This window comes from Scaptodrosophila lebanonensis, unplaced genomic scaffold (genome assembly GCF_003285725.1).
Source record: "Scaptodrosophila lebanonensis strain 11010-0011.00,11010-0021.00 unplaced genomic scaffold, SlebRS2 tig00000053-arrow-pilon, whole genome shotgun sequence".
Classification (NCBI taxonomy): Eukaryota; Metazoa; Arthropoda; class Insecta; order Diptera; family Drosophilidae; genus Scaptodrosophila; species Scaptodrosophila lebanonensis.
In genome coordinates, this window is record NW_022060548.1 from 8,343,151 (window position 1) to 8,354,350 (window position 11,200).

General features: G+C 42.9%; 4 protein-coding genes across 4 annotated transcripts; 2 read left to right on the forward strand and 2 right to left on the reverse strand.

Moving 5' to 3' along the window:
- Positions 1-106: 106 nt before the first annotated feature.
- LOC115623411 (MORN repeat-containing protein 4 homolog) lies at positions 107-1,519 on the forward strand. Its single transcript, XM_030517721.1, has 3 exons — positions 107-207; positions 263-533; positions 1,187-1,519. Exons 1-3 carry the CDS (start codon positions 180-182, stop codon positions 1,452-1,454), a joined length of 567 nt encoding a protein of 188 aa, XP_030373581.1. The 5' UTR covers positions 107-179; the 3' UTR covers positions 1,455-1,519.
- LOC115623410 (MMS19 nucleotide excision repair protein homolog) lies at positions 1,510-4,960 on the reverse strand. The gene is made up of 6 exons (XM_030517720.1): positions 4,708-4,960; positions 4,261-4,644; positions 3,855-4,204; positions 2,341-3,798; positions 1,849-2,268; positions 1,510-1,778 (listed from the first exon to the last, which is right to left on the reverse strand). The coding sequence occupies exons 1-6, from the start codon at positions 4,790-4,792 to the stop codon at positions 1,587-1,589; spliced, it is 2,889 nt and encodes a 962-aa protein (XP_030373580.1). The 5' UTR covers positions 4,793-4,960; the 3' UTR covers positions 1,510-1,586.
- Positions 4,961-5,558: 598 nt separating this feature from the next.
- LOC115624052 (katanin p60 ATPase-containing subunit A-like 1) lies at positions 5,559-9,888 on the forward strand. Its single transcript, XM_030518632.1, has 6 exons — positions 5,559-5,815; positions 6,920-7,141; positions 7,205-7,823; positions 7,884-8,005; positions 8,066-8,625; positions 8,687-9,888. The coding sequence occupies exons 1-6, from the start codon at positions 5,804-5,806 to the stop codon at positions 8,883-8,885; spliced, it is 1,734 nt and encodes a 577-aa protein (XP_030374492.1). The 5' UTR covers positions 5,559-5,803; the 3' UTR covers positions 8,886-9,888.
- LOC115624053 (vacuolar protein sorting-associated protein 37B) lies at positions 9,748-10,811 on the reverse strand. The gene has a single exon (XM_030518634.1). It carries the CDS (start codon positions 10,762-10,764, stop codon positions 10,114-10,116), a length of 651 nt encoding a protein of 216 aa, XP_030374494.1. The 5' UTR covers positions 10,765-10,811; the 3' UTR covers positions 9,748-10,113.
- Between the last annotated feature and the right edge of the window lie 389 nt (positions 10,812-11,200).

An 11,200-nucleotide genomic window follows, 5' to 3' on the forward strand; every position in this document is an offset into this window, starting at 1 on the left:
CTCTTTCCAGTATGCTAATTAGATTTAGACGAGGGCCGTCCCTTGGATGAAGCCAAACAAGAAAATTGTGCAGCCCAGCAATCAGCGTCTATGCTCAGCAGACGTTGTTTAAATCAAGTCGCTTGCAGTAGCTGCAGCTATATTGTAGTAGCATTTCAGAATAAAACAGAGCCGCACCCATGGCCATGGATGATTACGATGATGATGGTAAGTCCGCAGGATTATAGCTAGTTTAGTAAAACATCAGTGCCTCTCCATCCAGTGAGCACCACAGGCGTTGGGGTCACAACGACGGCACGCATAGAGAACCAACAGCAACATCATCATCAGGGTCAGCAGCATAGCTCCGGGGCCGTCAAGGTGGGCGGTTGGCGTTACGAGGACGCCAGTCGTTATATTGGAGAATGGAATCAGCGCGGTCAGAAGCACGGTATTGGACATCTACAACTTGCAGACGGCACACGCTACGATGGCAAATTTGTTGAGGGTTTAAGCCAGGGACTGGGATGTCTCTGGTTTCCAGATGGCGCCAAGTAAGTGGTTCGCGCTATCGATTAATTCTACATAGACAGCAGAACGAAGAAATTAAAGGTATGACGCTCATATTAAGGGTATAATAAGGATATACATTATGTGTACCATCCGGAAGCTCCTGTTTCCTCAACTCAGATAATATGACGGGACTGACAGAGAGGATTCAAAGACCAAAGCTCATAGACTAGGCTTCTAAAACGACGCAGTCAACCATTCACAGAAATATAAGCAGTTTTTAGTATTAGTGAAGCAATATCACTAATTGTCCAACTTGTAATAGAGGCTTTAAGTATTTGTCGGTTTTGTATCTATTCAGAGTCAAGACATCACAGACTGCCCTCGCATTGTCAGAGAGTGGATCTAGCCATCTAGGGATTAATTGTTGTCGGGTAGACCTCTCATGTGTAGATTTCTGGAAACTAACGTGAAGACATATGCTTAGAAATCTGACGGTTAGAATCTAACATGCATGTATGCATCTGATGTTTAAACATCTGACGAAAATTTCCAGTATGAAATTATATTTTTTTGTAAGTTTCGAAATCAAAACCATAATGCTATTCAACCTTTGAACTGCTAAGATACTACCGTTGAAGGCTAACTCTATGTATTGCTGATTAGGATCAATGTTAATAATTGTGATCATTTCCAGATACGAAGGCGAATTCCTGCAAGGTTGGTTTCATGGTTATGGCATCTTTTGGCGATCCGATGGCATGAAGTATGAGGGCGAGTTTCGCGGAGGAAAAATATGGGGTCTGGGTCTACTCACATTCCAGGACTTTACGCATGGTTTTCCGCGCAACGAGGGTTTCTTCCAGGACTGCCGTCTGATGCGCAAGCATCGCTGCCCCGAAGTGGTTCAACGGGCACAGAAATGTGCCTTAATGGCGCGTTCGCAATGCGAGCATCCCTACTAGAAATGGTGAGGAAGCACTCGTCCCTCATATATTGGAAGTAATAAATCTATCTGTGTTGGCCATAAGTTTGTGCATTTTATGGGTTATATAAAAATAGTTTGCCATTACTATAACGTTAACAATTTGGCGCCGCTAATCTCCACTGGGCGCGCCCACTAAATACCAAGCGTTGCGCGCCTTCACTGCCATATTTCGAACCAAACGCTTCGGATCGTCCAATGCCGAGGCGAGGGCCAACGTTACATCTACTTTGTGCGGCAGCAGCACAAAAGTGGGATATTTGGTGCAGTCGTAGAGCAGCTGAAGCGCAGAAATTCGCACTTGCTGCAGAGAGAATAGAAAATAATACGCATTATCAGTTAATTAATAAGGCAAAAATAACTGCAGTACACACCATTGTGTGATGCTCCTTATATTTGGACAGCTCTAGGCAGCTGGGTATTAGGTGGCCCAAGTGCGCCTGAAAATAGACATCTTGTTGTCTCACAAAATTCTCGCATATGCCCAATGCAATGCATAATGTCTGCGCCTCTGTATACTCTAGACTTTTGAAGAGCAGCGGACCCAATTTTTCAATATTCAGCTTCAGTACAGGGTGCGGCGTAGCCTTGAGAACATAGATAAAGGCCTTCAGGTGATGAACACAATAAGCGGCCAGCTTGTTGCCCAGCTTGTTGAGTATAGTGTGGAAGAATTTCTGTTTGTACAGGTATTTAACCACAGGCAGATCCAGTTCCGGATACTCCGCCGATATTATATCAAAGGCCAAGGCAGCTCCTGTGCTCAGCGTTGGATGATCCAAGAGTTCGGCCAGCTGCAGCAAATAAGACCAAATTGATTAAAACGGAATTGTATATGTAAAACGATTCGCGCCGTCCCCACTTACATCGCCCACAATTTCCGCTGCGTCAGCAAAGCCGCTAACGATCAGGCCCTTTGTTATCCAGGCCAAGACCTCGACGGCACGCACATCGCCCGCCTTGATTGCCGTCTTAAGTTTGTGTATGGTGACCAAAAGCTTGCTATGGTTGGCCTGATTGTATTCGATTTTGTTCACTAAGCTGCAAAGCAGATGATGAGCGATGACCCGCAATTGTTCGTTTTGCGTGTGGAGGGACAAGTCCGTGAGATCGTGCAGCAATCGCTCGAAATGATCATCCAGGCTAATGTCCTTGTGCAGATAGGCCAACAGACCCTTGGCTACATATAAATCGGCAGCCACTTGCAGCTGCAGGTTCGGCAAATATTCACTAACAATAGCGTACTGCTCGGAAACGGGTAGCTGTTGGATAATGTGGCTAAGAGCGGCAGCGATTTGATCCAGCGCCTCCAGGGGTAAGGGGCTCGTCTGCTGGGCCAACTCAATGAGTTTGTGTATCAGATTGGAGTTCTGCTGCAGCTCAACAACAAACCTCTGGTCCTCCTGCGTGAGCAATGTGTTCAGCGCCTCCAAGGCCAGCAGACGGACATGATCAGGTGTCGTTGTTTTGAAAACCTGTGTCATCACTAAGTCGAGGATACGCTGCGTAAAGGCCATTTGGGGTAGGAGGGGTAACAAATTCGCATAAATTTTCCGCTTTATGAAGTTGGAAAAGATCTCAAAGTTGCGTATGCAAATATCTATAAAATTAGACTGCAACTCGACGGGCTGCAAAGCGCCCAACTGCACTGTCAGATATGTGAAGTCCAAATTAATGCTGGGATGACTAATCAGCTGTACCAGAGCCTTATAGACGAGCGCTCGCTGTGCCTCGCTTAGCACAGGCACGCACTCATTTAGAACCGCCAACGACGCACGCTGCAGATCCAGTTGCTTATCATCAAAACCCTCCTGCTCGAACAGGCGGAGCGTTGCAATTACATCCGTTTGAATGGCCAGCGTTGTGCGACTGTCCAGCTGTTCCAGTGCCTGACGCAGTCCCGTCAACTTGTAGACCTGAGCTATAATATGATACAACTTGTTGCGCTGCTCTGCGCTTATGCTGCCAGGCGTCTGTGCAGCTGCCGCCTGTAGCTTAAGCAGAAAACTGTTAAGGATTCTGCCGGCGGCATAGCGTGCATCGCCAGCCACACATACCAGTGCTATGGCAGTGGCCGGATTGAAGAGACGCTGATTTACATCGGTTAGATGGGGCAGCACCACGCCCAGCACAATTGTTTGATAGTTTTGACTTATGCTAGGCACGGTGGCCGCACGTTCAAGTAACGCAGCCAGCGCCTTCAATGCCATGCTCACAATCTCAACATTGTCACCACCCGGAAATGTTTCCGCTTTCAGAGCTTGCCAAATTTGTTCGAAATGTGGCTCCAAAACATCCGGTGGGAATTTTAAGGCGGCCTGATGCTGAAAATATGTAATTATTTAGCTTAATAGAGCTGCAACTTGTCCCCGATGCTTACCAAAAGCTCAATAGAATCCAGTTTGGCTACAACCAAGTCACTTTCCAGCTTTTCCACAGCCAACACAACTGTCCATTCGGCAAAAACGGGCGTGGCAACAAGGCAATTGGTAAGCTTTCCAGCCAAATCATCGCGTGTTATTGCCGTCGGATCCTGCTTACTTGGATTAAAGTCGATAGGAAAGTAACAGGAAAAGATTTCAAACATTTCCTCAGCTAAATGCAGCAGCGGATAATTTGCTATAAAATCGGGCATGAAACTAAATATGATGTCCAAGTTGCGAGGATCGCGCTCGCCATCAATGGAATTAATTAGGCCATACAGAAAGTCACCGGCCATCGTTTGAAGCTCTGTGTAAAATAAATGATTAGCAACACTTATTAAGATACCTGTTGAAGTCAATTACCATTCTTGAAATGCAATGTCAGGTACTGGAATAGATTAAATAGCTTGGTACGATCGCCACGCGTTTGCGACTGGCAGGTGGTATGCTGGAAGAACGACTGCAGTATCATAGGCACATATTGAGAAGGCAAATTCTTCATATGCACCAAAGCATTAATGCCCTCGATGATGGCGGGCATAACATTGTGATGATCACGCAAGCGATCAGTGTAGAATGTGGTCAGGAACTCCAACTGTTGTGCATTCAGGATATCTACTGGCAAGCCCGCCAGCACCGACGACAATAGATTGGTGCCGGCCACACGCGCATCTGTGTCCTGAGACGTGAGCGCAAACCCCAACTCTTCAGCCAAGATGGCAAGGTCATAGCTGCCGGCGGTCACATCTATTCACAAAGGCATTAAAAATCTATGAGAACAGCTGATCCAGCATTGGACGCTTCGGTTACCTTTAGCTATTTGTGCGGCCGTCTTTTGTAGTTTAACATCGTTTTTCAAGGCCGCCTCGAGGGTTGCACGCGTGGGCGTTGTCATGTCGGCGCCGTCGCAAAGGTAATGCGTTAAATTTAACTAATATTTTAAGCCGAAAATCTTCAAATACAGACTGGTGTCAGTTGCGTGTGAGCGGCGCACGTAGGGTAAAACTAGTACAGCAATATGTTTCAGGGCAGGGGCACACTGTTTAACAGCTGATCTTCAATGCTGCCAAAAACAATCAAAGTAATAGCCGTTAGAAAAAATTTTAATTAATTCATTTACATCAGCATTTATAATTGATTTAGTAGTATTAGCAAAGAAAGGAGCTTATTATACTCCATTTTCTAATTTTATAATTAGGTGGCTACTGAGATTTATAATAATTTGTTTAATAATGTGTTTTTAATTTAAAATGTATGTTTCGAAATGTAAATTTCTAACTCTAATTTCAAATAGAAGTAAATAATAAAATAAACATAAACAGTAATAAAACAGTGGAATCGAAACCTTCTTCACTATTTTCAACACTAAGACCTTGAAATCAATGCATCCGCACAATAAATAAATTGGTAATCAAACTAATTATGGGGAAACAAAATATTTAATAAACATATACAAATAATAACTAAATTTAATTTATTATATTTTCCAGTAACATTTATAAAACAAATTGTAATCTAAGCTTACCGTTCTCATATATTAGCATTAAAGTCCCTCATTTAAGATAATATAAAGTATACAGGTTCATTTCAAGGTAAGAATACTGAAATTGGTCATTAACTTTAACTTTTTTATAACAATGTTTTTTACTCTTTGCAGTTAAAAGGTTTACTTAATTTCAGCATATGGCAGGGCCCACTTGATTGACTTGGCAGCACTTTCCGTCACTGTCATCGTCGGTTCCCCATTACACGCCTATCCGCTACGCGACATAAAACCGTAGAATTAAGCAACAACACCCGTGCGTTAATTTAACTATTTTAAATAGTTGGTTGCTCTTTCAGTTAACATAATTAGAGTTTTTGTCCAGTTTAAAATTGAAACGTAGTGAATAAATTCAGTGTACTAATGTCCATTACCGTAAGTGTCGATAACTCAACTGGAACTCACAGTGGCTCAGCATAGAAAAACACGCAATCAAAAAGGAGTTGTCGGTAGAACAACTTTTTTTTTTTTTAATTATTTGCCGCCTACGAATTTTAATAACAATAAGCCAAAATGGAATACGAGAAATATCCAGCCAATGAACAAACAGCATATGATTATCTCAGCAATGACAAATTGAACTATTTAATCATTCTCAACCACTGTGCGATAGTTGTCGCCCCCAACAGCGTTTTCAAAGATTTTTTTTTTAATTTTAAATTAAAAGGCAACAACAACATCTTCCAGGCTTTATGCATAATACAAATGTAGAGCCGAGCATGAAAAATATTTTCCACTGAAACTTGAGCCGTGCTTTTTCTTCGTGCATTTGCGCTCGTGTTTGTGTGAGTGAATATATGTGTGCGTGCGTGTGGGTACGTGAGTGTTGCTTTTTTTTTGCATACGACGTTTACGTTAAGTCTTGAAAGAATATATTCAAAAAGCTTGACGACTCAACAAGGTCAAGCGCCTTATTTGGCACCTACTGCCGAGGTTATAATATTTTTATTACACACTACGTTTTCCAATAAGCATTTCATGTGCCGCATTGAGGCCTGCCTTTTAGAAATTGGAGCGTGCAACGTACACAGACTGTTTAAATTTGGTGACAAGGCGCCTTCTTCTGAGAGCACTTTATAATTAGCGCCACGACTCGGTCGTTGCCATTGCTATCTTCTTTACTTTATTTTTATTTTTTTCGGGTATTTAGAGGCTCAGTACACAGACTGCGTACTCACTTTCCATTTTTACCTGCAATGAGATGGTGTGTAAATGTCTATAAGTTTATTATGTGTCAGTGTGTGTTTGTCTCTTTGCGTTTGGTTTATGTGTGTGTGTGTGTGTGAGTGACGCAGCGCAGCAATCGCTTCCGTTCTATTGTTACGACCGGGGCTCACACTTATGTATGTATTTGGCCCGACAGCAACACCAACACACGCTCAAACGCAAAACCACTTTAATTGGCACTAATCTTTGTTTCGTTTTTGGTTAAAACAACAAAAATAACAACAACAATGTCGTCAACCTCTTCATCATTAGTTACTCCGAGGTGGCAAGCAAAAGACAACCACTTGTGTAGGAATGACCGTAATGGCCAAAACTACATTTGAAGAAATATGCGAGAATGCCAAATTAGCCAGAGATATGGCATTGACGGGTAACTACGACTCGGCTTGCATCTATTATGAGGGTCTGCAGGGCATGCTGGCGCGCCTCCTTAAAACCACAGCCGACCCCATGCGCAAAGGCAAATGGAGCATGGTAAGTGTGTTATAACATTATATTACCATCACCATATTATAGTGAATATATGTATGTTTTTAGATCAATCAACAAATCAGCCAGGAACATGCCAAAGTTAAGGCCATACAACGCACACTGCAGGACATATCATTAGATCTGCAGAGCACGAAATTCGCCCATAAACTGCGCACCCAAATCAGCGACGACGATAATATAACCAAAGATCCCGCCGCCTGGTTTCGTCCCGATCCAGATATATGGACGCCGCCACCCAAAGATCCAGATGTCTGGGGTCCACCAAAACCGCCACCGCCCACCACCCAAACTGTGGGTCGACGCGCAGCCCTAAACAGTAAGAAACCGTCCACCGCACAGCACGGCAGCCGGCACAGCACCATCCCACAGAGCACCACACGCAATGGAGCCTCCACAACTCGAAATAGTCGTGCCACCTCAACGTCCACATCGAATAGCGCCCGTAACACAAATGGTCGTGTGGCCGGACGTAAGCTCTCCACGTCAACTGCCAGCGATCGCAATGCCAACAATGGCGAGAGCAAGACAGCCGGCCAAGATGATGATGCTGCGGTCAATAATGGTGCCGCAGGTGATAATGAGGCGGGCGATCAACAGCAATCGGAGGAGGAACGCAAATTTCAACCCAACAATCACATAGAAGCTGAGCTCGTGGAGATTTTGGGTGAGTAAACAACTGAAAGAAACGAACGAACGGCAACAATCTAACGTATAATTCTTACAGAACGTGATATTTTGCAAAAGGATCCGAAAGTGCGTTGGAGCGATATTGCCGATCTGCACGATGCCAAGCGCTTGCTCGAAGAGGCTGTGGTATTGCCCATGTTAATGCCGGGCTACTTTAAGGTGCGTTAGCAAATGCTTTGGGCCCTTTTCTCAATTTTAAACATATTCTCCGATTCGCAGGGCATACGTCGTCCTTGGAAGGGAGTGCTGATGGTTGGTCCGCCCGGCACCGGCAAAACAATGCTGGCCAAGGCCGTCGCCACAGAATGCGGCACCACATTCTTTAATGTTAGTTCGGCCACACTCACCTCCAAATATCGCGGCGAATCGGAGAAAATGGTGCGTCTGCTCTTCGAGATGGCACGCTTTTATGCACCTAGCACCATTTTCATTGACGAAATCGATTCGTTGTGTTCGCGTCGTGGGTCTGAGTCGGAGCATGAGGCGTCGCGACGCGTCAAATCGGAGCTCCTAGTGCAGATGGATGGTGTGGGGGGTAGTGAGGAACAGGCCAAGGTGGTTATGGTCCTAGCAGCCACAAATTTTCCCTGGGATATTGACGAGGCGCTGCGTCGGCGTCTAGAGAAACGCATCTACATACCACTGCCGTCGGATGAGGGTCGGGAGGCCCTCCTAAAGATCAATTTGCGGGAGGTAAAGGTGGACGATAGCGTCGATTTAACATATGTAGCCAATCAATTAAAGGGCTACTCAGGCGCCGATATAACGAACGTCTGCAGGTTAGCAAAGTCGCCAAAATAGTATAATTAACAATTTTAACAAAACTAAAACTAATTGCAGGGAGGCTAGTATGATGTCCATGCGTCGCAAAATTGCGGGACTAACGCCGGAACAGATACGCCAGCTGGCCACCGAAGAAGTCGATCTGCCAGTGTCGAATAATGATTTCAACGAAGCCATCAGTCGCTGTAACAAAAGTGTATCCAAATCGGATTTGGAAAAGTATGAGAAATGGATGAAGGAATTTGGTTCGTCATGATGGCGTTATAATAATTACAACAATAACAAAAACAATGCCAACATATGCTGTGGAAATATATTTTTCAATAACTACACCTATAATAGCAGCATTAAGCACAGCAACCACACCACAACACACGTAGTTTATTAAGCTTATAAAGTGAAAAAAGAAATGTAATGTCTGAAGATTGAACATATTTTATATAGCATTTTGCATATATATACATTGATATATATATACATATATACACAAACTGGTTAAAGTGCAGAACAAGAAATTCAAAAGACTAACAAATTCTCTAAGAGGAATTAATGCAAAAGTGAAATTGAAAACGCTAGGTAGTACATTTTAAATAGCACCATAAACACCCGCATGCCCGTTAAACTGTGTTCCTTGCTAAAATGTTAATTTTGTTGTAATGAGAATTTGCGTTTTAATGTTTATAAACACAAATTTCTTTAACAACTAAGTGCATTCTTAGCTGCAGAAAAAGTTGAGAAATGAAGTGTTGTAAGTCTGTGACTTCTTTAAGCAATTGAACTAAATTATATTGAAGATTCTGGCAAGGACTAGTTTTTTAAAGGCACTCACACACCCACATCCACACAACACGCCTAGCAATCCTTCCATTTTAATAGCCTAACACACACAAACTAACTAATTAAGAATTAACATGCACCCCCTTCCATAAACATTTATATAGTAACTATATTATGTATAACTATCGAAAACGCCTCACACATGCCCACTACATGGCTTTAACCGATTAGCATTAGCTACGAGTATTCATATCGTTTGGTTATGTAAATCATCGTTTTTGATTTTTTTAATGTATTTGTTTAACACACAGGTTTTTTCTTTACAAAATAAGTTTTACATTTAAATCGCTTAATTTATCAGTAGTGTATATTCTAATTTAATGCCGAGCTGGCGTGCGAAAGTTATTTTAAATTAATCAAAACCAGAAGCAATATGTACTTAAATTTGAAATTTTAAACAATAAAAACATTTTTTAACTTGACGACGAACAGACTTGTATTTATTGCTGAGCTCGATTGTTTTTGATCATATATTTAAAAAATACTGTACATGGTACTACCGTACAGCAACAATAAATAACTTTGCAATGAGTCATTCCAATGGTGAGTCCATAAGTGATTTTAGATTTAAATATTCGCCAGATAACTAACAATGGCAGCATCGACTTGTCCTACGTTTGTGAGTCCCCTCTCTTCTCGTCAACCATTCAGTATGGCCGTGAGGGTGGCATTGGCATCATTGGACCCATCATAGGATATGGAACTCCAGCGCCCGCTATAGGCGGATAAAACCCACTGCCCGCGCCCGGCACATTGCCATACGCTGGCGAAGCAGTTCCAGGGCGTTGTCCAGCTGCTTGCTTGCGCATCAGCTCCTGCATTTTCTCAGCTTTCAGCTTGCGCAGATGCATGGTTCGACGATTAGCCAGGAACTCGTCGAGAAAGGCCTCTACGTTGACCTCGTTGTCTGTGAACTTCTTGACCAGCGACTCCGTTTGTTCCTCGCTCTCGGCCGCTGCTGTCTGTAGCAGCGCCAATGCCGTCTCCTGACTAACACCGCCGGACTTCTCTTTAATTTGGGACAACTTCTCCTGAACCGCCTCGCAACGTGTTCGCCCTTCCTCCAGCAACTCACCCACCTTGCCACGCAGTTCTATAATTTCTGGCTCCTTCTCTATGTTACTCTCGGCTCTGTTGCGATTCTCCTCGAAGAATCGATCCTTTTGTGCCATTAGAGTCTGCAATGCTTCATCAACTTTGGCGTCCAGTTTTTCATCGTCATTTAGTAGCTCCTTCAGCTCCTCAGAGCTGAGGGGCGCAATCGATGTTTGCATCTGATTTAGGTATTCCTGATACATGTTATCACCCAACGACTATTCCTTTTGTGTGTTTACAACTAATGACGATGTGCTCAAAATATTTAAGTGTGACCCTTGAAGAATACCAAATATTAATAGAATAGTATTTTTTGGTGCCAGTGCTACCATCTCTTTAAAAATCCCGGTATTTTTAAATGTACTACACATACTAAATTAAAATTGTTCACTATAGAATCTACAGTTTAGAAGATGACATTAATTAGCTTAAAATGACTTCTACTATGCATAGTTATGTGAATTATTTTAAAATGAAATACAAAATATTAATCAAGTGGATAAAAAGATACTACTCCTACTATCGATACCAGAACCTTAAAAGATGCATAACTTAAAAAAATAGGCAATTGTAGATATGACACTCCTTCAATTTTAATGGAAACATTTAGTGTGCTTACCGTAGTTACATAAATAAGTC